Source organism: Salvia hispanica, chromosome 5, assembly GCF_029641045.1.
Source record: "Salvia hispanica isolate PSC_SH4W2 chromosome 5, Shi_PSC_v1, whole genome shotgun sequence".
NCBI classification, from domain to species: Eukaryota; Viridiplantae; Streptophyta; class Magnoliopsida; order Lamiales; family Lamiaceae; genus Salvia; species Salvia hispanica.
Window position 1 is genome coordinate 46,924,977 of NC_142696.1, and position 25,769 is coordinate 46,950,745.

Genomic DNA, 25,769 nt, shown 5'->3' on the forward strand with positions numbered 1-25,769 from the left:
ATTCCGTGTGAATCTTTTTGCAAAAGCATATTTCATCGCACTGAAAAATAGGAAAATTTTTTATCTTCAATTTAAGAATATACAACTCCATTCCGTGGAGAAAAGGCAAACAAAGTTAAGTTACTATTTGCGCCCCCAAGTTCGGCGACGACCTTAACGAACTGTTCGTGCAGCTCTATCGTCCATAGTAGCCGTTGCTTCAAATACAAAGTTCAAATTACGTACTATATGAGATAATAATACTGCACAACTAAACTCATTTTCACAATTTCTAAATTATCTATAAAATCTGTATGGTAAAATAAAGACAGTGTTTTACAAAAGTATACGTACACTACCCGCCAATCATTTTAATGGTGCTGTTGTAATTATTATAACTTTTGACGCGTACGGCTAATCCACGTTTACTTTTCTATCTGCTATAATTTGACTGAGAATCTTTTGATATTATCAACTACGCTATAAGTAATATTTTTTTTAATATCAAAACCTGCAAATGACTCTTGAGATGAAAAAGAGTTATTCCTTCAACGCCCATCAGTTTTGAGATTGCTTTAGGTTAGACGTTCATGTGCAATCATACAAAATTAAGGAAAAAAGATATGAACACAAAAATATTAGCGTTTAAAATTAATTTAACATTATTCAAATAAGTTTCAATGTAACTAATCATATTTGTGATTGTGGCAAACATAGATATTTCTGTGCGTATTCCGTGTGAATCTTTTCGCAAAAGCATATTTCATCGCACTGAAAAATAGGAAATTTTTTATCTTCAATTTAAGAATATACAACTCCAGCCAAAAAAAAAATCGTGGAGAAAAAAGGGAACAATGTAAAATTACTATTTGCGCCACCAAGTTCTGCAGCGGCCTTAACAAACTGTTCGTGCAGCTCCGTCGTCCATCGTAGGCGCTGCTTTCGGATACCAATTTCTAATTATGTATATGAAATTATAAAAAAAATTACTTGTAACATAGTTGACAGTATCAAAAGATTCTCAGTCAAATTATAGCAGATGAAAAAGTATATGCAGTTTAACCGTACACATCAAAAGTTATAATAATTACAACAAAACATAGTTTAAACTTTAAAGTGATTGGCGGCTAGTGTACGCTTACTTTTTCAAAAAGTCACCTTTAATTTTCCTCATTCCGTATATATTGAAACCAAACAAATTTTATTAGATTATTTGGAAATAAAAGTTTAACATTGTGATTGTGGCTGACATAGGTTTCATCGTCGAATTTTCATAATTATGTGCGTATTTCATGCCAATCTTTATGTAGAAGCATATTTCTATCGCATTGAAAAATAGAAAATTTTTTATCTTCAATTTTATAATATAGAGTGACAGCCAAAACAAATAAAATTTCATAAAAAAAGAGAGAACAAAGTAGAATTACTACATGCGACACCGTGTTCGGCGACGGCCTTAACAAACTGTTCGTGCAGCTCGTCGTCCACTTTAGCCGCTGTTTCGGACACAACTACTGATGGAAGTCCGAATCGGTTTCCTGCTGATTCTGTGGCAGTGCCAGTTCAATGGGGTGATGCTCATTCTCGTCTCCCGCGGGGGGCGTGGCCCACCCGGAAGAGCCACTGCAACAGCTCAGCCATGCTGAATAAGTTTAGCTGTGTAAGAATGAATATAAAAAGACTATTGATTGTATAAGCAGAAGCCCAACAACACAAATAAAATTGAGCCTGACTTGATAACTGGGGAAGATAACTACAATTGGGCCTGGGCTGTAAAACTAAGAATGGATTAATGAAAATTTTGCGTTAAAATTGCCGAAGGCCAATAACCAAAATAAAGTTGCAGTCTTGAATAAGCCCAATAAGCCTACACTCAGTGAAAGGTGTGTATTAGTCAATAATTTAATACTACAAGTATTACTTTATTAGTCATTTGTAATGTTCTGACTTCTGAGAGACTCATTTGCATGATAAAATAATAATAATAATAATAATAATAATAATAATAATAATAAATAATAATAATAACTACTTCCGCGCCCAAGAATATCCCAAAAAATATGTACTTTTAGTTGGAAATGAATTTTAAGAATATGCATTTTTAGTTAGACATGAATTTTAATGAACTAATAAAGTAAGAGAGAAGTAGAGACGTAAGGTGATTAAAGTATTTTTAATGGAAAATGAGTTCTGCCTTATAAAGTTTCCAAATTAAAAAAAAAACATGTCGTGGGACGAACTAAAAAGGAAAACAATATTCCCTCCGTCCCAGATAATTTGGAACACTTTGATCCGACACGAGTTTTAAAAAATCTAATGGAAAGTGAGTTGGAAAAGTTAGTGGGATGTGGGTACTACTTTTAAAGTATTAGTTTTATAATAAAATGTGAGTAAGAATGAGTCAGTGGAATATGCGATCGATCCACTACCAAAAATGGTAAAAGTAAAATGAGATAAATTATGTAGGACGACACGAAATAGAATATTGGGTCAAATTAGTACCTATTCTTATAGGACAGAGCGAGTATAATAATAATAATTATATGTTGAGAACGTGCACTTAGATTGGTAGCTCAATGCCATTACTTTTCGGACAAGAAACTGCGCACCCAAAGCCACCCTATGACTTGGAATATATTTTCAATTCAATAAATATAATTTTATTTACAAAGTTTAAACTCATGAGATCAATCAACTGGCAAGAGATGGTTTAATTGATAATTTGATATTGGCTAGTCTCAATATAATTAAATCATATTAGGAGCAGCTATTATCATCGATATAACATTTGTCTGCAAATTAGTGACACAATTTATATCCACGTGAGAATTGAATATTAGAATATGAAAATAGATTTATACTAAAATTTAATAGCGCAAAAATACAATATACCGCCCAAAATAACGCTACATATGCCTTTTATAACTTTTTTTAGCAACAAACTCTATTTCTCAAAAAATGTTTTGTCGAACTTCAAATTCTTAAATTAATGCTAGATATAGATGCATAGATTAATAGATAAAATAAATAAATAAAAACCCAACCTTGTAGCTAGGTTTTTATCATATTTTCCTGGAATAATAAATTCCGATACTAAAAATGGAGATGGCATCGGCAAGTTCTTGCATAGGAACACGCATCTATTAAAAAATTTAATGTCTTATTTTGTGTATGAAATTAAAAAATAAAACCAAAAATAGAGCAAAGAAAAAATTGGGAATAATTCAAAATTTTGGATCACTTTATGTTGTCTAGAAATGAGAATTCAATTTTTAGATTCAGGACGATTCTTGTAATAAATAAGACTATAATGATGTTGATTCATAAAGAAAATGCAATACATTGCACATAATTTATTGTACATTTTTATCATGATATAATTGAGAATATATCTAAATTAATTTGACTGAATTTTATGATATAACATTTTGCAATTTGTCCTTTATAAATTGTTCTTGTTTTTTTTGCTATAGATTTCAAATTTACTTATCTAATCTTATTAAGCTTATAATTAAATATTCATAAACTTTAATTACTAGCATTAATTACTTAAATAATAACTATGCAATTCTTGAACATTGGTTTTATTTCAGCATTGATTGCGTGTGGTTGGCCGAACACTAGGTTTGTTATTTTTCAATATATATGTATAACCATGGAAGATTTTGGCTTGGCTTTGTCTTTTTTAAGAGGAATTTCAATTCATAGATTAGGCGAGATCATTTTAAAAATACCTCTAGGCTCTAAGCAATTAGAGAAATTATTAGTTCAACACATTGACCGAGAAGTATAACTACCTAATTTAGCTAAATTAATGTAAGTGCGTATCATGTTTATAAAATTAAATGGTCTAACTTTGGGAGGTGGGATGCTTACTTGCTTATTTTAATCTTATTTTTATAGAAGTATTTTTTTTAATCATACTATTTCATCAGGTGTTTAATTTCTTGCAACCATTGATACCATCCGAGAGTACCACATGGCATTAATCATTTGAAAATTCTGAATTTTTGATATATTTTCCATTTTTCTTTCTATTTAGTTGTGTTCGTAAGTATAAAATTTTGTGGTGTGGATTGTGGGTGTTTGAGGATTGACATGAAAATTGATGTGAATTATGAATAACATAAATTTGATTTGAATTTTTGGTATGCATTGTGAGTGTTATAAATGCCATTCAATCTAAAATAGTTTTTATTTTATAAATTAAATATGGTTTTAATTACAATAAAAATTGATTATCATTTGACGGATGTAAATCCATCAATTCAACTCTTAAAGTCCAATAAATCCAGTTGATAAGCTTGGGGTTAAAGAATAAATTTCATTTGGCTCGGTACCATTATATTTTATGAATATAATAGGGATTGATTTTGTTCGAAAAGTACTTTTTGTGAGGATATAAGAATTAAATTAGGGCATGTAACTCGGTCATCGGTTAGTCGGTTAACCGATGACTGAACCGATTAACATAATTTTCGGCGTTCGGTTATCGGTTCGGTTCGGTTTCAAAACTGGGCGTCTACTCGGTTATCGGTTCGGTTAACTAGAACCGAACCGACACTATTCGGTTAGGAACCGAACCGAACCGAGACCAATTCGGTTTCGGTTCCGGTGCTTCTACGTAGGTTACATTTGGTCTCGGTTAACCGAGTTGTCGGTTCGGTTAGAACCGAAACGACCGAATTATCAGCACTAAATTAAATGCATTGATATATTACTGTACAAATAAAATGCAGTGAACTTTCGCAAAATATAGGATCCGAACTCATAAGATGCACTCACCCTATATTTTTCGCAATCAAATGACTGAAAAGTGAAAACTATTCTTGATTCTCACCATTTTGAAGGATTCTGAATTACTTGACATTTTATTAAATTGCGTATGCATAATAAATTATAATCATGATTTTCACGATTCTTTATGTTTACCAGCAGACTCTTTATGTTTATGTAATTAAAATAATAGAAGTAATCTTTTTACCAATAGGTTGTAGTAGTAGTTAAACGGGAGCGTTACACACAGATATATATATTGATATGTAATTAAAATATTAATCTCTATATCAACAAGTTGTAGTTCAGTAAGCAATATGGAGCTGTATTGACTATTACTTGAGTCTTGATGTTACATATTCAAACCCTTCAAACCCAGCCACTTGTTGGGACACTTTCGGCCCAAGATTAGTTAGATTCAACCAAAGACAGGTAAAGAACAAATATTAATCTTGATAATACATTATATATACACAGTAAGTTTGTGTTAAAATGACAACACCTCTTAAAGTGACATCGTGACACCACATATCCAGCAATATTATAAACGCTACACAACAATCTATAGATTGCTGTATAGCGTGTTGGATATTACTGGCCGAGAAAAACTTGTTGTGTACAATATTGTATATTGCTACTGAGATTTTTACATTTGAGCATTTTTTTTATTGCCACATGACAGCTTATTATTCATCCACGTGTACAAATGATTGACTAAGAATGGTGGTATGGTGTTATTTTAGGACGTGTTCGTCATTTTAACGCACCCCTACCCAGTATATATATATAGTTGTGACTGCGGAATTTGGAAATCAAAGTTCGTGGAGAACATATTCGTTGTTACTCTACTTGCCAAAATATGAACACGACGACATAATAGTTTCATAGCCTAATTATGTTGGCTTTACATTTTAAATGTATAAATTGTTAATACAATATTCTGAACTCTCTCTCAATTTCTCGTTGAATTCATCAATATGAGCTTAATTGCGAGTTCGATTCCCATCCACACCAGCATCAGCAACAAGCTTGTGATCAATCCACGCCGCCCTCCCGTGTTGGCGCGCGCCGCCTTCGACTTCACGCGCTACATGGAGGAGAAGGCGGCGCGCGTGGAACGCGCCCTCGAGGCCAGCGTGCCCCTCCGCGAGCCGCGCCTGGTGCACGAGGCCATGCGCTACTCGCTCCTGGCGGGCGGCAAGCGCGTGCGCCCCATCCTCTGCATCGCGGCGTGCGAGCTCGTGGGCGGGCCCGAGCGCGCCGCGATGCCGTCCGCCTGCGCGGTGGAGATGGTCCACACCATGTCCCTGATGCACGACGACCTCCCGTGCATGGACGGCGACGACCTCCGCCGCGGCCGGCCCTCCAGCCACAGGGCCTTCAGCGAGTCCGTCGCCGTCCTCGCCGGGGACGCCCTCCTGTCCCTCTCCTTCGAGCACGTTGCGTCCGCCACGCTCGGCGTCAGCCCGGACAGGGTCGTCCGGGCCATCGCAGAGCTCGGACGCAGCATCGGCTCAGAGGGGCTGGTGGGAGGGCAGGTGGCGGACATCTCTTCAGAAGGGGTGTCCGGGGTGGGGCCGGAGCGGCTGGAGTACATCCACGTGCACAAGACGGCGGCGCTGCTGGAGGCGGCGGCGGTGATGGGGGCGATCGTGGGCGGCGCCGGGGATGAGGCGGTGGAGAGGCTGAGGAGGTTCGCGCGGCGCGTGGGGCTGCTGTTTCAGGTGGTGGACGACATTCTGGACGTGACGAGGTCGTCGGAGGAACTCGGGAAGACGGCGGGGAAGGACGTGGCGGCGGACAAGGCGACGTATCCGAAGCTGCTGGGATTGGAGAAATCGATGGAGTTGGCGGAGGAATTGAAGAGAGAGGCGTATGCTCAGATGGCATGGTTTGATGAGGACAAGGCTGCTCCCTTGATTGCTTTGGCTAATTACATTGCTTACAGAAACAATTAATTTGGAAAACACATCTTAAGTTGTGATAATCATACTACATTTTTATTTGATGATGAAAATTAAAGTAGATCACTTGTAAAAGCACGGTTGCAATGGACACATATATAAATATAATGGATAAATGGACAAAGGGATTTAAACGCATTTTAGAAAATGTGTTTTATAGTACATACTAAAGTAGTTAAATTTCTTCCAATTTTATGTAAATTGTTAGGCAAAAGCTATATCATGACAGAATAGAACAATTGTGTAATCGAGACAAACAGAAACGTAAAGAAGACACAAATTTATGTGGTTCACTAATGTTGCGTTGGCTACGTCCACGGGCGAAAACGGAGAACATATATTATTCAGGGTGTTTTCAGATTGTAGCTACAGATTGGATCTGATTGGATTTCAGATCACAGAATAACTTGCCATACTCCCGTATAAATAGGCAAACATGAGAAGAACTGGGCCTATAAAACATAATCTCATCCTAATATAAAACCATAATTCTATACAAATTCAAGGCATACGATATAAATCACTTAGAAAATAAGGATCCAGCCTTTCAGTTACGGATATTTATCATATTTTACTGGAATATAATAAATTCCGATACTAAAATATTGAGATGACGTGCCAAACTCTTGAGTAGGAACACGCATCTAAATAAAAAAAATGTCAAAGTTGGGCATGAAATTTTAAATTAAACCAAAAATAGTGCATAATTAGGGATTAAATAATAATTTGGATGTCTTTATGTGTTTGGGTTTTGTACCAAAAAATCAGATTTTATTAATTTTAATTTATTAACTGTCCGATTTCTGAGTCTTTTGATCTAGTATAATTATGTAGTGATCGATTTAAAATTTCTAGCTAGTTTATATGTCTGAAATTTTGTTGCCTGTTCTTAATTTATAAAATGTTCTTGTTTTATTTGCTTTAGATTTCTAAATAAATAATCCAAATAAAAATTAATTGTGAGTGAATTTAATTATTTTGTTAAAATAAAAGGATCTATCCAAAGAAGGATGATATATTGCATTAAATTTTAATAAACTAATTACTGAAAATTAATAAACTTTAATAAATGTTTGTCAACATTTAATTATTGATTGCGTGCGGTCGACCGAACACTAGCTTTGGAGGAATTTGGCATGCCTTTGTTTTTAATAAAAGGAAGATAGATTCATCGACTAGATTAGGAAATCATTTTTAACATGTCTCTAAGCCAATTAGGTACATTATTAGTAGTTCAACTCATTGATTGAACAAATATTAGTACTCCCCCGTTCTAGGTTAATAGAGTCATTTTTCTATTTTGGAAAGTTTCAAGTTAATTGAGTCAATTTTATTTTTGGCAAAAACTACTATCTCTTTTTACTTTAGTCTCTCTTCGTCTCTTTTACTTTCTTCTCCATTTAACACATTTTTCTTAAACCCTGTGCCGAAAAGAAACGCCTCTATTAACAAGGAACAGAGGGAAAACTGCCTAATTTAGCTGTGCCTTAGATGCATGTGCGGGGATCGCCTATTATAGGGGCCGAGTCGGGCTGCAGATGGGGCCGCTTGCGCAAACTGCATATTGGTCTAGGTCGGATGAAATTGGCCAATTCGTGCTAACAGAATAAAAAAAATTGAATTTTGAACCTTCTTTTCCGTTTTTTTTTTCTCTGTTTGTGGTTTACATTTTTGTGGCATGATCTAAATTTTGGTTATGGGTCGTGGGTGTTCGTATCACAATCCAAAATCTAATGTGATATATGAATAACGTAGGTATGGCCCAAAATTGTAGTCTATGTAAGCATTCAAAAAATGGTATTAGTACTTATTTTATAGACTAAACGGCTAATCGCCGGAAAGTACACAATTAGAGGTTAATTCTGGTCTTTATCATCAACTTTGAATGTGGTGAAAAAATGTATTACTCCCTCGGTCCCCATTAAGAGTCACATTTTTCCATTTCGGTCCATCCTCAATTAAGAGTCCCACTTCATTTTTACCATAAATAGTAAGTAGGTCCCACATTCCACTAACTCAATTCATTCACATTTTATTATAAAACCAATATAAAAAAATGGGTCCCACATTCCACTAACTTTTTCAACCAACTTTTCTTTACATTTCTTAAAACTCGTGCCCGGTCAAAGAGTGACTCCTAATAGGAGACGGAGAGAGTATAATTTTTTTAAAATTTTGTGTTTTCTTTCACAAAGTTAAACGATTTCTTAAAATTCGTACTAAGTCAAAATAGCTCTTCAAATAGTGGACAGAAGGAGTATATAAAAGTATAACGTATAAAAGTATAACTCACACTTTACTAACTTCTTCTTCTGTACTGGTCAAATATGTGACATTCGAGGACTGTATGAAGTAATTTATTCTGAAGTTTGCTTTGAATTAAAAAGGAGGAGATGTTTTGCTGTGATTCATTTATTCAACTCTTTAAAAATAATAAATTAGTTGACAAATCTTCAAAATATATTTAATCTCGCTCAGTACCAAGCTATATATGTAAGTTACGAAATTAAATAAATGTTGCTATAAGTTATGCCCAATTTTTGCACCGAAGCATAATGGCAAGTCACGCACTGAATAATAGGGGACGATTTTTGTTAGAAGAGTAATTTTTTTTAAAGGAGTTAAAAATGTACTACTACACAATCTCATCCACAAAAGCCTTTGTTTCTTCCTCTATAACTTTAAAGAAAATTGAAGATCATAATATAAGAGAAATATTATGTTACATACTTTATGTGAATGAACATCGTTATTGAGGTTTGTTCTCGTTTAGTCCATTTAACATTATTTGTGGTCATTGAGCATCGTATTTAGCATCTTTTCTTTTGTTGTATAGTATATTTGTTGTACAATTCAAATACATTAAAATTATTATTGACATACTTATTTATAAAAATTACATGTAAATCATAACTCTGAGTGAATAATTTGTGAAATTAATTAATAATATCAATAACAATTTTCAACCTTAGAATTAAATAAAATAAAATAAAACCAAACAAAATAGTCATCACGAGTGCCTTTTGCTGATTAAGTTGTTCGGTAAATCTCGACGTTGGCTTTTTTGTCGCAAAATGTTACTCCCTCTGTCCACGAATAAAAGTCTCGTTTTTCCATTTTAGTCCGTCCACGAATAAGAGTTCCGGTTTATAATTACTATAAATGGTAAAGAGACCCCACATTCCACTAACTCATTCCACTCACATATCATTTAAAACTAATATATACAAGTGGAACCCCTATTCCACTAACTTTCTTCCACCTACTTTTCTTAATATTTCTTAAAACCCGCGCCATTTAGAAATGAGACTCTTAATCGTGGACGGAGGGAGTACCAATAATCCATTAAGGCCATATTAGGTTGCCAGAATTCTGTCTAAAAAAGTAATCTGATTCCTTAAATTTTAAATTCTTATATTTTACTAGCAAACTTTTTGTGTTTACGCCATTGGTAATATGCAATTTTTTAAAGTGATGGACTAAACGAGAGTGTTGCACATGGAAAAATGGTGTCATGATGCTTACATTATTCATGAATACGAGTCTCGTAATATTTCACGTTGCAATATTTTAACAAATGTGAAAAATATGAGTAATACAATTAGTAGAACAGTGGAATGTGAATTATCCACTTTTATATACCTCATTTGTCCCCTAAAGATACGTATCACTATTTTCATTTTATTCCATCTCTTGTATCTATGCACTTCTCATTTAGGATTTTTTTTTCTCTGACAAGGCCAGACTCTCGTTTTCCGCTGATAATACTTGAATCAATTTTTGTCTATATCTCTCTTATTTTATCATTTATGCATTAAATCTCGTGTCACACCACTTCAAAATGTATAATTAACTTCTACTATTTGTCTATTGAGAAAACAAGCAAAAGTGAAATTTTATTAGGGTATGGATGAATTAAAATCACATTCCACTAATTTCTTTTATCAATTTTTTCTCATAAAGTTAAATAATTTTTTAAAATCAAACTGATCAAATATGAGATATTTATTGGGCACTTAAAAGAGTACTCCCCCGTCTCACAAAGATTGTCCCATTTTTCCATTTCTGTTCGTCCCATTTCATTTTTACTATTTTTGGTAGTGGACCTCATATTCCATCAACTCATTCCTACTCACATTTTATTATAAAACTAATACTTTAAAAGTAGGACCCACATCCCACCAACTTTTTCAACTCACTTTTTATTACATTTCTTAAAATCCGTGCCGGGTCAGAGTGGGACCATCTTTGTGGAACGGAGGGAGTACTTGATTATGCAACACATAGCACCTGAGTGTAGACTTCGTGGAAAGCATGTTGGTAATTCGTTGCCTAAATACGAATACGACATTTCTTTGAGTTTCCACCTATTTATTTTGCATGCATCTTTTTTCAATTTAAATCTCTCTCTCTCTCGAGTTCGGCGAAATGAGCCTAATTTGGAGTCCGATTCCGAACACAATCCGCACCAACAAGCTCATGTTCAACCCCACGCGCCGCCCTCCCGCGATCGCCGCCGCCCTCTCCCAGGAGAAGGCCACCTTCGACTTCACGCGCTACATGGAGGAGAAGGCCGCGCGCGTGGAGCGCGCCCTCGACGCGAGCGTGCCCCTCCGCGAGCCGCGCCTGGTGCACGAGGCCATGCGCTACTCGCTCCTGGCGGGCGGCAAGCGCGTGCGCCCCATCCTCTGCCTGGCCGCGTGCGAGCTCGTGGGCGGGCCCGAGCGCGCCGCGATGCCGTCCGCCTGCGCCGTGGAGATGGTCCACACCATGTCCCTCATCCACGACGACCTCCCCTGCATGGACGACGACGACCTCCGCCGCGGCCGCCCCACCAGCCACCGGGCCTTCGGCGAGGCCGTCGCCGTCCTCGCAGGGGACGCCCTCCTGTCCCTCTCCTTCGAGCACGTTGCGTCCGCCACGCCCGGCGTCAGCCCGGACAGAGTCGTCCGGGCCATCGCGGAGCTCGGACGCAGCGTCGGCTCAGAGGGGCTGGTGGGAGGGCAGGTGGCGGACATCTCTTCAGAAGGGGTGTCCGGGGTGGGGCTGGAGCAGCTGGAGTACATCCACCTGCACAAGACGGCGGTGCTGCTGGAGGCGGCGGTGGTGATGGGGGCGATCGTCGGCGGCGCCGGGGACGAGGCGGTGGAGAGGCTGAGGAAGTTCGCGCGGCGCGTGGGGCTGCTGTTTCAGGTGGTGGACGACATTCTGGACGTGACGAAGTCGTCGGAGGAGCTCGGGAAGACGGCGGGGAAGGACGTGGCGACGGACAAGGCGACGTATCCGAAGCTGATGGGGCTGGAGAGGTCGAGGGAGTTCGCGGAGGAGCTGAAGAGGGAGGCGTATGAGCAGATGGCGGTGTTTGATGAGGCCAAGGCGGCGCCTTTGCTTGCCTTGGCTGATTTCATTGCCTATAGGAATAATTAGTTTGGAAAGGGAAAACCATCTTGATTATTGCTTGATTATTGATCCCATCTTGTGTTTTACACTTGTAATATTAGTTAATAATTGGCATGGCAAGGATGAAGAAGGATGAATAAGGAATAAATGGCTATTAAGTCGTGAGATTATCTGAGCATACGATTTTTTTTTTTTTAATTTTGTGATGAAACGTAGATTACCTGTATAAGAGTATCGGCAACGGAGCATGAAGGGGCACATTGAGCGTGCCACGTTGGAGGAGATGCTCACGCACACCAATATGGGTGCTTTTTCCGATTTGCCATTTGTTTAAATAATAGGTGGACACGTGTAGGGTAGACAGAGGTTTAAGTCCTTGCCAAACTAATTTTTTATTGAAATTTTAAGTAAACCATTATACAAAATCTATGTCAATGATCTAAATTGATTTTACTCTATGTTTTTGAATAAATATTAGAATGCATAGCATCGCTACTACTACCAATCTTTTCTTTCCTACGTTTGTATCTAGTTGAAACAATTTTTTTAAGGGATTATATTGCATTTTAGTGTGTGTAGTTGTTGATGCCTTGAACAAAAGGCTTGGGAGTTCTATTTTAAGGCATTATATTACTCTATCCGTTTTTTCATAGTTGAGTCATTTTATTTATTTCTGTAAGTTTCTTCATAGTTGAGTCATTTTTATACTATATGATAACATTTTTCTCTTTCTTACTTTAGTCTCTCTACTTTATTCACTTTATACTTTATTTTCTCTCTTACTTTTTTATCTATTTATTTAACACACCCAACATTCATTTCTAAAACTCAGTGCCAAAAAATACCGTTTCAACTTTGAAGAAACGTAGGGAGTACTAAGTTAGTAATATTTGAGGCTAAAGTGGAGAAATAATATGAAAAGTGAATAATTGAGCCTTAGTTGAGGTGTTAGGTTTTGTAGTGGAATGATAGTAGTGGAATGATAGAATAATATGTTACTCCCTCCATCCCAACATATTAGACCCCTTTCTTTTGGATACATGAATTTAGGAGATAGTTGTTTAGTGGTGTAAGTGGAGTTGGTAGTAGAGTAAATTTATACCATAAATAGAAATGGTTCAAGTGTATTGGGACACACCAAAGTGGAATAGGAATCTAATATCTTGAGATGGAGGGAGTACTACTTCTCAATGCCTAAAACACTACATGAATTCGATATAGGAGTATATGAAAATCTAATTATATGAACTAGGGTAGGGGTCGAAATATTTATCATGTTGTTAGATGCCAACCCTCTAATTGTAATTTGGCAACCTACAGAAGACTATATAGTTGAGCCAAGCTAATCTTGTGACAATCAGCCTAACCCGAACATGGCCTAAATAGAATTCTAGTAGTAAATAAAATTCTACCATACCTTTCCATTTAATCTTTTTTAAGCCCACACAATTAATACATGTGCTCATTTCTAACTCTACCCATGATAAAAAAAAAGTTACTAGTATTAGATTTGAAGACACAAAAACTATTTTTCAAAATTTCAACAGAAAAAAAAAAATCAATTGATTAGTGTGTTTTCAAAAAGCATAATGTGTTGATTGAAATTTGAATTTGATATCTCAAATTTATCCTAAGTTTATCCTAATAAATTTTAATCTAAAAATTTAACGAGATGCGACTCGGATGCATGCACTCCATTATATTCTTGGAAGCAAATCAAGATTTAAATTTGAAGGTCATAAAAAAAAGGAAAGAAAAGCTTGATTTGAATGTCACCATAAAATATAAATAAAAATGTAGTAATATGGACATATTACCACTTGACATATCCAACCAATCATATTTATCAAAATATTTTTTTTTCATAATTTTTTTTCTCTATTTCGCAATTGTGATTGTATATAAAACTGTATTAATGTGTTAAACCAACAAATTTGTTCTCAGTTCTCTTTTCTATTAAAATAATAATTTTCACTCCGGGCCCACCAAAAATAAAAAATAATTAAATAATTAGCTGGTGAAACAGAAAAAGCAAGCTCCAGTTTCAAACTAGCCGTTGCGCTTGATTTTGCGAACAAATTCAGCCAGCTCTCCACCGACGACGCGCTCTCTCTATCATTTCTCTCTCTCTCTCTGAATTCACATTCTTCTGGAAATACCCATTTGTCAGTAATCAGAAAAAACTCCTCAAATCACCAAACCTTCTCACCCACCCAGTGAGTGTGAGAAGTTGAAATTCTCCGGCAATGTTTACCGAAGGGCTTGATGAAAGCGCCATTGACTGGATCAAGAAGGTACCTTTTTCATGACCCACCAACAAATTCCTTCAACCTTTCTGCTAATTCATCAATTCTTCACTTTTTTAATCTGCTTTGTTTATGAATTTGATGACATTACATATATTTCCCTTGTTGTTTACTGAAATTTTGTGATAAAGATTGAAACTTTAGCCCCCGTTTGCCCGCAGGGATCGGGTTCTGAACAGTATCCATCTCGATCGCCGTTGTCTGAGAGGATTGATACAAAATTCCATCTCCCTAGGTCGCCATTAGCTTACAATTCGAGCAGTTATGCTTCCTCCCATGTTTTGCCTCCGTTGAAATTTCATTCTGGATTGGTGAAACCCCTGAGTTCGGTGAATTTAAGTGTCGAGAGTAACGAGGATGAGTCCGATTATTACAATGATGACAACGATGATGAGGGCGAGAGCGTGGGCTCTGCTCCACACGGGAATAACTCGGATGATGATGCGGTGGATGGGCCGGTGATTAGGGGGTTTGAAGAGGAAATGTTCCACTTCAGTGCTGGAAACAGGTTGAATGGTGGTAAGCATAAGTCTACTATTAAGAGAGGGCAGTTGCAAGAGGATCTTCGGGTTGAAGTTCCGGGGGGTGTGAGGAGATTCACGGATGGGGAATGGGGTTCGAGGGGATATGGTCCGAGCAGTGCAGTTTCGGCTGGAAGTTGCCGGTTGAATGATAGAAAGGATACTAACAGTGCTTATGTAAGTGACATTGTTATTCATGATTTGGTATGAATGGAAAATTGAGGTTGTTAGCTTGAATGTTCTTGGTTAATTAAGTTTATGAGTTTTTGATTTGATGCAGGGTACTCCCATTGGCAGATTGAGTGAAAATGTTGATCTTGGTACTCCTAGTGCACCACCCTTCATGGATATTGGGCATGCTCATGACTGTGAGACCGGAAGCGAGAAAAGCATTGATGGCCAATGCCAAGAACTGCAGCAGGGTATTTGTGGTGATAAAGGATTTGCAGAGGAAAGTAACAAATCAGTGAAGACGGAAGCGGACCACAGGTATGATGAGAGTGTGGAAGTACATTATGATAGTTTAGCTGTTGTTCATGTTTCGTTATTTGATCATCGTTGTTTGTAGGGATAGCAAAAAATTACTTGGGGAAAATGAACATCCGGTTCCTGTCTGGCAGGCAAATTCCGTTAACCACATACCATACTACTGTGCCAGGTTATACTTCTTACGAGTTCTTATTCTCTTTATTCTTTCTTTCTATAGCTAAAATTAGTTCCTCAAGGTCACAGTAGGTTGTATCATATTGTTATCCTTTGAGACTATTGGTTCTGCATTTTCTCCGTCGTTACTAGCAGATTGCCTAGTGAAGGAGAGCATCTAATTGTTTTTTGAATTTGTTTCTTTATCCTAAATGATCAAATGCAGCCACATGAACAAACTATCCCTAGGTTTATGTTAAAACATGTTTAGTTGAACTAATAACTGCCTGTACGCCAAAACTTTCGATCTTTATCTGTTTTGGTACTGCTTTGCATTGTCTAGAAGCACCTGTAAATATGTTACTGTCTCCTTTTTAGTTAATCCGGCATATTGCGTTACCAATGATGGTGGCACGTGTTTTTGCCAATGTGATCTCTATCCAATCACCTAGATACTAAAACGCTACACCTTAATTATATGACAGCAGTCAAAATGCATATCAAGCACTTGTTGCTTATGATGCCTGTGTTCGTTTATGTCTAAATTCATGGGCGAGAGGTTGTGCTGAGGCACCAGAATTTCTGCGAGATGAGTGCCTGCTTCTTCGCAATGCTTTTGGGTATGTCTTACATATCATGATGACTTGCAAGGTTTCCTAGATCTTGCTTCACTAATAGTATAATGTAACTTATCATTGACTTCTCCTTTTTTAGACTACACAAACTCTTGCTTCAACCTCGAGGCGTACAGCACGCAGACATGAACGAGAAGACCACCGAACAAGCAATGGCCTCAAAAGTCAAGCGGACAGTTGGGAAGATTTGTGTGGAAGGTTTTAGGCCTTACCTTTGACTCTTAAAACTCATGTAGTATGACATTTTCATCAGATTTTGGTAGCCCTTTTCCTAATGCAACATCGTGAACTTTTATTTTGCAGTGAAAAAGCTCCGTATAATTCCGAGAAGAAAGTTAAAGAACACAAAATCAATGAGAACTGCTATTTACTTGCAAGCTGGAGCTGAGTATGTCCGTCATGTTTCCTCAATCGTAAAACACAGAATCAACACACTTAAATTCAGCCCCTTGTCGTTTCCATCTGAAGGTTCGTCTCTAATTCCTCCTCATGGAAACAAAATACATATGTTTGCTGATATAGAACATTAAATATTGAGTAGCTGGCTTAAGATTAGCAGATATTGAACTCGTAGATTTATTATTGTTGATCGCCTACAGAAACATTATCGTGTGTGATTCAACTAAAGAGTTCTGCTGAAGAGAATGAAGCTGAAGCAGGTTCTGCCATCTCACTTCGGCCCGGAGGTGGTGAATATCATGAATTGTAAGTCGGCGATATTACTTAATTCTGATGAAATTTCATAGTTTTGCATCTGGATATCCATCTATTTTGATCATGTCCGTAGAAATGATAACGAGAATCTGGCTTACAGTTTTCCCGAGAGCCAAGGGGATGCACTTTTACTCGAAGTTCAAGATGTAATGAAAAATGTTCAAGGCTGCGCTACAATTCCGATTTCTTCGCTGTCTGATAATCCTGTAAGTGCCCTTTATAACCAGCCAGATCAGTATCGGTTTGGGATATATTCTTCTCAACCATAATCGGTCTAACATTAGCTTTACCTTTGTAGAATGAAAGAGTTCGGTGGTGGCCAATCTATCACAGTGATCAAGAATGTGTCGGTAAGGTCTTGCTCTCCATTGGAAGCACATTTACAAGTGACGAGACAGTGCTTATGAAGGTATCGTTTACCATCTTACCTGATTTTCAAATAGATTATGTGAACGATCTAACACGGTTCTAAATTCTAATGTGCTGTTTTTCCGCTGTGATCATGATAGAGTGGATCTATTGTGGAGACCCTAGCATATGATCTGCTGCTGGAGGCTGCCATGCGCGCTCAACAGTTTCATGCACGGAATTTACGCATAAATGGGCCTTGGAAGTGGATCCTGGCAGAATTCTCGGAATATTATGGAGTGTCCGACTCATATACTAAACTGAGGTACGTACACACATATCCTGCCTCGTGAATCTTGTATCCAGCTTAGGAAACGAAGAGACGTGTTTACTTATGTCATGAACGTTGTGCAGATACCTCTCGTATGTCATGAATGTTGCCACTCCTACGAAAGATTGCTTAGAGGTTTTGCATGAGTTGCTCGTCCCAGTCCTGAAGGCACGAAGCGACAGAAATTTAACAAGACAAGAGGTGAGCATGACAGCTATAAACTAGCTAGAGCTTATTTATCCGAGAGTATTTACACTCATTAGTTCCAGTAGAGCAAAATTTCATCGTCCTTCTTAACTGTTATGTATTTATGGATGCACAGAAAAGCATCTTATTGGATTGTGAGACACAAGTCGAAAGGCTCTTGGCTACGGCCTTCCAGAATTACAAGTCACTCGATGATAATTCTCCAACCGGCTTAGCAGATGCTTCGGCTCCAGCATCTGAAACTGCATCGCCGGCACTAGCTCCTGCTGTGCAACTTTATACCTTGCTACATGACATACTTGCTCAAGATGCTCAGACTACGATGCGAAACTATCTAAAGGTAACTCTTAACTAATATGATTCCTTCATTTTGTATATGTGGATAAGTTCGGTAATTTGAATGATTTCCTCCAGACTGCAGCAACGAAAAGATGCCGTAGACACATGCTGGAGACTGATGAGTTTGTGTCGGGCAACTCAGAGGGTTTTGTTATGGACTCAGATACGATCACCAAAGCTTATTCGAAGATGAAGAATCTTTGCATTAACATTAGCAATGAAATCCAGACTGATCTTAAAATCCATAATCTGCATATATTTCCCAGGTACCTTATAATCAGCATATTTCTCTATACTCTACGAAAACTACAATTCTGATAACAAAAGTGAATTTTTTCCGTTTCAGTTCGATAGAATTGTCTGCCATAACCGCAGCAGTTTACAGCACTGAGTTGAGCAAGAGACTGGGATGCTTCCTTGCTATGTGGCCCCCATCAAGTCCCCTGCCGCATGTGAATGACCTCTTGATAGCTATGTCGGACTTTGAGAGAAATCTCGAATCATGGAATATCAGGTTTATGTGATATCTGAGTACCTCACAAAATCGAATTACCAGTACAACTTTCTTAAGACTTCATACTAATGTAATATGAACCTTCTGTCGTCAGCATTGTCGAAGGTGGCGTTGACTCCAGAAACTTGTACCACGGTTACATCATGGTTTGGATACAAGATTTACAACTTACGTTGCTCGATCTTTGCAAAGCAGAAAAGGTTCTACTTCACCATTGTGATTGTGTCATATAGCTGACTCGTGATTGTATTATTATTCTGATTTCTGATAAAATTTACTGACATTGCATATTTTGTTTCCTACTGTAGGTTCCATGGGGAGTATTTACCAAATACTCAACGTCTCCTTTTGCTGAGGATATGTTCGAGAAGTTGGAGAGAATGCTTAGTGAGTATGAAGTCGTTATCAATCGATGGCCTCAATACACACTAATTTTGGAAAATGTAAGTTCTATGTTTCAGTCTCCGCTAATTTGGCTATATATTTGAAAACTGGTACTGGGGTTATGAATTCATGTTGCCATTAGTTCATCACATCGACATACTAGAACGTTTATGCATAGTCTACTATCTGGTTAAAATTACCAAACCGACTTGCTCCTAATTCGTTTCCTTTTCACTAACTGTTGATTAAAAGGCTGCTGCAAATGTGGAAAGGGCGATAATTAAAGCGATGGAGAGGCAATACCACGACATTTTAACCCCTCTCCGCGATAGCATACCAAAGAGGCTCGGTATGCAGGTCCAGAAATTGGCGAGGAGGCAATCAACGGCTCACTACGCCATTCCTAGCCAGGTGAGTTCCATTCATAAGCATATTAAACAAAATATTCTTGTTGGTGGTTGATGGTTTTATTTGTCTGAGCTTTTAATACATCCACGCGAACGCAGCTGGTCTGATTTCCCGATTTTGTGTGTTTGGCAGCTTGGAATATTTCTGAACACGATCAAGAGAATTTTGGACGTTCTACATTGTAGGATCGAGGACAAACTGAAGTCATGGGCTTCCTATCTGCCCGCGAATGGAGACAGTAAAACTAGCTTTGGAGAGCAGATGAACACTATAACTGTTCTTCTGCGAACCAAATATAAGAACTACATCCAAGCCATCGTGGTCAAGCTTGCTGGCAACGTAAGCACTCATTCCCGAGCTCACTGCCCATTGCATTAATAAATTGCAGTTTACGCGATACTTTTGTTTAAATCTTTCCAGATGCAAGCGAACAAGAGCACCCGGCTTCAGAGGATCTTGGAAGAAACAAAGGAAGCTGACGGGGAAGCTCAGATTCGGGAGAGGATGCAACTTCTGTGCACACAGCTCACTGATTGCATCTCCAAGCTGCACGAAACTTTTACAAGCCAAATATTCGTTGCAATCACCCGCGCTTCCTGGGACAAAATGGGACAAGTAAGCTACCCGTTCGAACACTTAAACAACACCCCCTTCTTAAGCTGTGATTTACATTAATTTTTTTCACTTGTTAAGATTGTGTTGAAGTTCCTGGAAGGCAGGAAGGAAAACCGGGTATGGTATACCGGATCATATCACGCCCTCGGGGTAAGTGTTCGTGTTCGTATTCTACACAAAACTATTAACTGAATCAACGTTGTTAACCGTTTTTGTGTTAATTTTTTTGACAGATTGTGGATGATACATATGCATCTCAGATGCAGAGATTGCTGGGAAATGCGTTGCACGAGAAAGATTTGGAGGCTCCTCGTTCCATTACAGAAGCTCGGTCGATTTTGTCAAGAGACACAACAAACAGAATCGACTCTTCCTCTTATATATACTTCTAGAGGCTGCAAATATATATACATATACGTGTAATTTTTTGTAAAATCATTCTTTCAGAGCTGTGTAATAATATGATGATACTACTCATTTTAACATTTTGTATACATTTCAATTCATTTTTTGATTTAGTATTTTCTTGATTCTTGTTATTTGATGAGTTGTAATAATTGTGTTGCATTTTTAAGTGATGAATCTTCAATTCTAAAATCGATTAGACCACCTAAATTTATAGTACTTCCATGCAATTAATCATCTATTCCTTGTTTCAATGTTTCAAGGTGAAATTTACTTTATTAGATTGAAGTGATTTAAGTAGTGGCATAGTAGAATAATTGCATGTAACTTATAATATTTGAATATTAGGGATTTTGTGGGAAGAAAAATGTACTCCCTCCGTCCCACAAAGATTGTCACACTCTGACCGGGCATAGGTTTTAAGAAATATAATGAAAAGTGAGTTGAAAAAGTTAGTGGAATGTGGGTTCTACTATTAGTTTTATAAAATGTGAGTATGAATGAGTTAGTGGAATATGAGGTCCACTACCAAAAATAGTAAAAAGTGAAATGAGACAAACTTTGTGGGACGGACCGAAATGAAAAAATGGGACAATCTTTGTGGAAAGGGGGGAGTAATTCATCGGTTGAGGTGACTTCAACAATAATTTATTAATTCGAGAAACAGTGTGCTACATACTCAACTAACATGACTTGATCGAAGTGAATATAGAGTGAAATATCTTAATATTGTGATTTTGATAATTTAAACCACAACCTATTAATCTAAGAAAAACATGTTAATGAATAATGATTTATATCAACACTTTAATTTACTTGGGTAGCAATCCATCGGTGGTTTAAGCCCTAAATACAGGGTTTAGCAAAATCAATTTTGATGGCGCCACTCCCCTTAAACCCTTCCTTCCAAATTTCTCTCAGAATCAATGTCAACTTCCTGCATTCATATTTAAATCAATTATACATTCAATTGCTTCTGTTTGAGCTCAATCGATTTCATCAATGGGCAGTTTTGATCCAGAAGAGCTGGAGAGGGGCGCCAAGGCGCTTAGGGAAATCAATAACTCTCCTCATGCCAAACAGGTTTTTTTTTTTTTTTTTCACTGTCATTTCTATTGTGAAATGCGGTTGTTTTGACAGTTTTGGTGTTTCTTGTGCTGAAGGTTTTTGAGGTTATGAGGAAGCAGGAGCAGACGCGGCTGGCGGAGTTGGAAGCTGAGAAGGCTAATTATGAGGCTATTCAAGCACATGGCGATATTGTGAGTGTTAATATGGTTTTGAGTTGATTTGAAATTGGTTCTTATCTCCTGTCTAGGCTTTCAAATTTGGGTAATCTTTGCTAAATTATGAAGATTTGGATCATGGCTAGAGCTGTGGAGATGCATTTCATTAGATATTTGGGATATTGGGGAACACTAAATGGAAATTCAATGACTTCTCATATGAAAATTCAACTGAGTAAAACTAAATTTGTGAACTTTAAGCTTAAGGTGTTTGAATTTGTTTTAGCTTTCAGTGTAAGGCTTTAGGGATCTAGTTAGTGCCGTTGAAATGCTCTAAATAATTTCCTTCTATGTTCTTAGAATAATGAAATTAATAGCTTTAGATCAATGTTTTTGTTAAGTGTTCCCAAAAAGAGGCATTAATATCTATCTAGTTATTTTCATCCTGACAAATGCATGCAGTTGTTCATTGTGCGTTTTAATCGAATCATAACGAAATGCTTATTCTTCAAAGTTCTCCGTAGCGTAATGTTGTCAAATGTTGAACCCCATGTGGAAATTTGTGTTACATGATTCACCTGAGCTCTGCTATGCTTTTGGTCTTGAACCTTCTTACCTTGTTAAACCCAACCAGATTGTGAAAAGCTAAATTCATCGGTTTATCTGGTATGTCTTGACCTAAATGCTGGCTGGAACCTACAGGAGAAGCAGCGAATGTGGGCTGAAGAGCAAAGGAATCTATATCAGCAGCAGGGGCAAGGTAAGGCACAAATGATGAGATACGAAGATGAATTGACTCACAAAAGAATGCAGGTATGGACAATCCCCATTTTCTCTACTGATTTTTTATTTGATTATGAATATATGATGAAGATTTATGAAACTTAAAAGAGCATTTTAGTCAATGTATAGCTGTACATGTGGCCATTAATCTCATTCATGATGTCATCCCATAACTGAAGCCTGACTGTAACATGTAATATGAATAGAAATTGGGGGTGGGCGGCTGCAATAATCAACGCAGTTTTAACTTATTATCTGCTGTAAACCTCAGACGGACAATGAAGCTCAAAGACGCAATAATGTTGAGTTAGTCCAAATGCAAGAGCAGTCATCCTTAAGAAAAGAACAAGCAAGACGAGCTACTGAAGAACAGATACAAGCTCAGCAAAGACAGACTGAGAAAGAGAGAGCTGAGATAGAGCGGGAAACAATAAGAGTGAAGGCTATGGCTGAAGCAGAAGGACGTGCTCATGAAGCAAAATTGACTGAAGACCATAATAGGAGGATGCTTCTGGAAAGAGTAAATGGTGAAAGAGACAAGTGGCTTGCTGCAATAAATGCAACTTTCAGTCATATTGAAGGTTTGGATCTACCTTAGTGTCTGGATTACAGTTTTTTCACTATGGTTTTCTAAGTTAGGCATCTGTACTGTAAAATATTATCGCACCCTTTAGTAGTAGAGAATCCAAGTTTTCCTTGAAAAGTATATAACTTTTCAATATTCAGGTTCCTTGTAAATTTTGTTGCAGCAATTCTGTTTAAAGTACTTATTTATGCAGGTGGCTTTAGGGTTCTGTTGACTGACAGAAGTAGGTTGGTCATGACTGTTGGAGGAGCTACTGCCTTAGCTGCTGGAGTTTATACCACTAGGTCTGGTCGTGCGATTCCTTTGTATTTATACTTGATTTTCAAACAGGACTGATTTGTTTACTAGTTGGTTGGTGTGACTTTCTGCTATAGTTGTGCATTTGTGTGCATTGAAGTCTTTTATGTGAAATCTGCACGGACTATTGCATGTTTCAGATAAAAGAGTTTAGTTCTCTTCTATCCATGCCTAAATTCTGTTGCGAAGAATACAGTACTCTTATCATGGAATCCTGTTAAAATTTTTGGGTTATGCTCAAGTGAAAACGCCTAATACTTTTCAGAAAATGACACATCACTTCTAAATACTTTTTCTCTCTCAGGGAAGGAGCGAGAGTAATGTGGGGATATGTCAACAGAATTCTTGGTCAGCCATCTCTGATTCGGGAATCATCTCTGGCAAAATATCCATGGTCTGGAGTAGGTTCTCGAGTAGCCAATAAGGTGCTAAGCTATAGTACTGCAGCTGGCGCAGCAGCTACTCAACGTAAATCTGCTGTTGGGGATGTTGTCTTGCATCCTTCATTGCAGAAAAGAATAGAGCACCTTGCTCGGGCTACATCAAATACGAAAATCAATCAGGCGCCATTTCGAAACATGCTCTTTTATGGGCCTCCTGGTACTGGCAAAACCATGGTTGCAAGGGAAATAGCTAGAAAATCGGTACAGTATATGTCTTAGCATTGATTTTTTTTTAATCTCAAACGTTTAAAATAATAGCTAGCCTGCCCTGATGTCCCTTATCTCAGCTGTACGATGAGGGAATGTGACAGAGCATTGTTATTCTCCATTTAAGAGAATCTTTTGCTTCATGATCTATAAAATTTTGGTCTTCTATTATAAGTAATTTACTTGCTGAACTCAAGCTGCAGAGACCTCAAATATTCTGAGAATGACACCAACTAGGTGCTATAGGTGCCTGCTTCATCTCCATTCTAGTACTTTTAAATTGATGGATTTGAGATTTATTTTCTCAGGGTCTGGATTATGCCATGATGACTGGTGGAGATGTAGCACCCTTGGGTCCTCAAGCTGTTACAAAAATACATGACATATTTGATTGGGCGAAAAAGTCAAAGAGAGGTTTACTCCTGTTTATCGACGAGGCTGATGCTTTCCTATGCGAGTAAGTATTTGTTTACTAAATGAAGGAGATATATCAACCTAATTGATTAGGCAACTGCCTTAATTTTCATTTTCTAATTTCCTCAACCAAACATTGGCCGGATATCACTTCTATGTTCTTGTCTCTATGCGATATTATGTTTGAACAAAACTAGTTCTGTGTTCCCTTATAAGCTTAAAATTCTTTAATATTCGTTCTCACCAGGCGTAACAGCACTTACATGAGTGAAGCTCAGCGAAGTGCTCTGAACGCCTTGCTATTCCGCACTGGTGACCAATCTAGAGACATTGCCCTTGTTCTTGCCACAAACAGGCCGGGGGATCTTGATAGTGCTGTGACAGATCGCATTGATGAAGTTATTGAGTTCCCAATTCCCCGGGAGGATGAGCGCTTCAAACTGTTGAAGCTTTACCTGACAAAGTATCTATGCGGTGAAGGTGATAAAGATTCAAGATGTGGCAGATTCATTAAGAATACGCCACAGAAGATAACCGTGAAAGACCTATCAGATGATGTATTACGAGAAGCTGCCAGAAGGACTGAAGGCTTCTCAGGCCGTGAGATTGCAAAACTGATGGCAAGCGTTCAAGCAGCCGTGTATGGAAGGCTCGACTGTGTTCTTGACTCGATTCTGTTCCATGAGATTGTGGACTACAAAGTTGCGGAGCATCACCAACGGATAAAACTTGCAGCTGAGGCTTGAAGGGGTCAAGGCTTAGCCTATGAGATTATTGGAAAATTGAATTGATTTGGTTAAGTCCTCTTTTAAGCTAATAATAAAATCTTGTTTTCATTCCCTAAAGAGCATATTGGGATACTATAATTTTGTTTATTCATTCCTTGAGTAAAAGCATATAGTAACATATACCTTAACATTGTAATATGTCTACTACTATTCACAATTTTCAATGAAATATTACTCTCGCAATTGTTGGCATTGAGTTTGATTGCTTACTGATTATTGTCTTATATATTACGAACACAAAAAAATGAAATTCTTGAGTCTAGAGACTAAATCTCATGAACCAAACTCACTACTATTCTACTAATTTAATCCGGGATACAATCTTGCAAACCGAAGACCTCCATATGGTTTAATAATTTATTAAAATAGAGAGCTATATTTTCAGTCCTTAAAATTTGCCATAGTATCTTTTGCGGTCCTTATATTTTTTCAAAAATAACTGTTGAAATTAAAAATAAAAATGTAATTAGTTGATATTGTTTTCCTTTATTAGTTAGTGTTTAGCATTTTATTTGTTTGTATTTGTGCCTAAGCCTTCTT

The 25,769-nt window shown here is 37.6% G+C and overlaps 4 protein-coding genes across 5 annotated transcripts; all 4 read left to right on the forward strand.

Annotated features, from left to right (window-relative positions):
- Positions 1-5,590: 5,590 nt before the first annotated feature.
- On the forward strand, positions 5,591-6,978 carry LOC125187365 (geranylgeranyl pyrophosphate synthase, chloroplastic-like). Its single transcript, XM_048083946.2, has one exon. It carries the CDS (start codon positions 5,733-5,735, stop codon positions 6,711-6,713), a length of 981 nt encoding a protein of 326 aa, XP_047939903.1. The 5' UTR covers positions 5,591-5,732; the 3' UTR covers positions 6,714-6,978.
- Positions 6,979-11,107: 4,129 nt separating this feature from the next.
- On the forward strand, positions 11,108-12,317 carry LOC125187158 (heterodimeric geranylgeranyl pyrophosphate synthase large subunit 1, chloroplastic-like). Its single transcript, XM_048083692.2, has one exon. The coding sequence runs from the start codon at positions 11,148-11,150 to the stop codon at positions 12,144-12,146; it is 999 nt and encodes a 332-aa protein (XP_047939649.1). The 5' UTR covers positions 11,108-11,147; the 3' UTR covers positions 12,147-12,317.
- Positions 12,318-14,203: 1,886 nt separating this feature from the next.
- LOC125187529 (portal protein) lies at positions 14,204-20,622 on the forward strand. Of its 2 annotated transcripts, none has more exons than XM_048084134.2 (22): positions 14,204-14,413; positions 14,587-15,123; positions 15,227-15,435; positions 15,515-15,604; positions 16,074-16,208; positions 16,303-16,421; positions 16,527-16,691; positions 16,823-16,928; positions 17,038-17,143; positions 17,236-17,346; positions 17,447-17,610; positions 17,700-17,817; positions 17,939-18,163; positions 18,238-18,428; positions 18,509-18,676; positions 18,771-18,876; positions 18,985-19,119; positions 19,313-19,471; positions 19,601-19,807; positions 19,889-20,083; positions 20,162-20,233; positions 20,317-20,622. In XM_048084134.2, the coding sequence occupies exons 1-22, from the start codon at positions 14,366-14,368 to the stop codon at positions 20,473-20,475; spliced, it is 3,525 nt and encodes a 1,174-aa protein (XP_047940091.1). In that variant the 5' UTR covers positions 14,204-14,365; the 3' UTR covers positions 20,476-20,622. The 2 variants fall into 2 exon arrangements, with proteins under 2 accessions (XP_047940091.1, XP_047940092.1); XM_048084135.2 differs by having other exon boundaries at positions 16,077-16,208.
- Positions 20,623-21,334: 712 nt separating this feature from the next.
- On the forward strand, positions 21,335-25,404 carry LOC125186672 (uncharacterized). The gene is made up of 8 exons (XM_048083088.2): positions 21,335-21,571; positions 21,652-21,747; positions 22,414-22,524; positions 22,766-23,075; positions 23,274-23,364; positions 23,682-24,021; positions 24,336-24,484; positions 24,689-25,404. The coding sequence occupies exons 1-8, from the start codon at positions 21,491-21,493 to the stop codon at positions 25,185-25,187; spliced, it is 1,677 nt and encodes a 558-aa protein (XP_047939045.1). The 5' UTR covers positions 21,335-21,490; the 3' UTR covers positions 25,188-25,404.
- Positions 25,405-25,769: the final 365 nt, after the last annotated feature.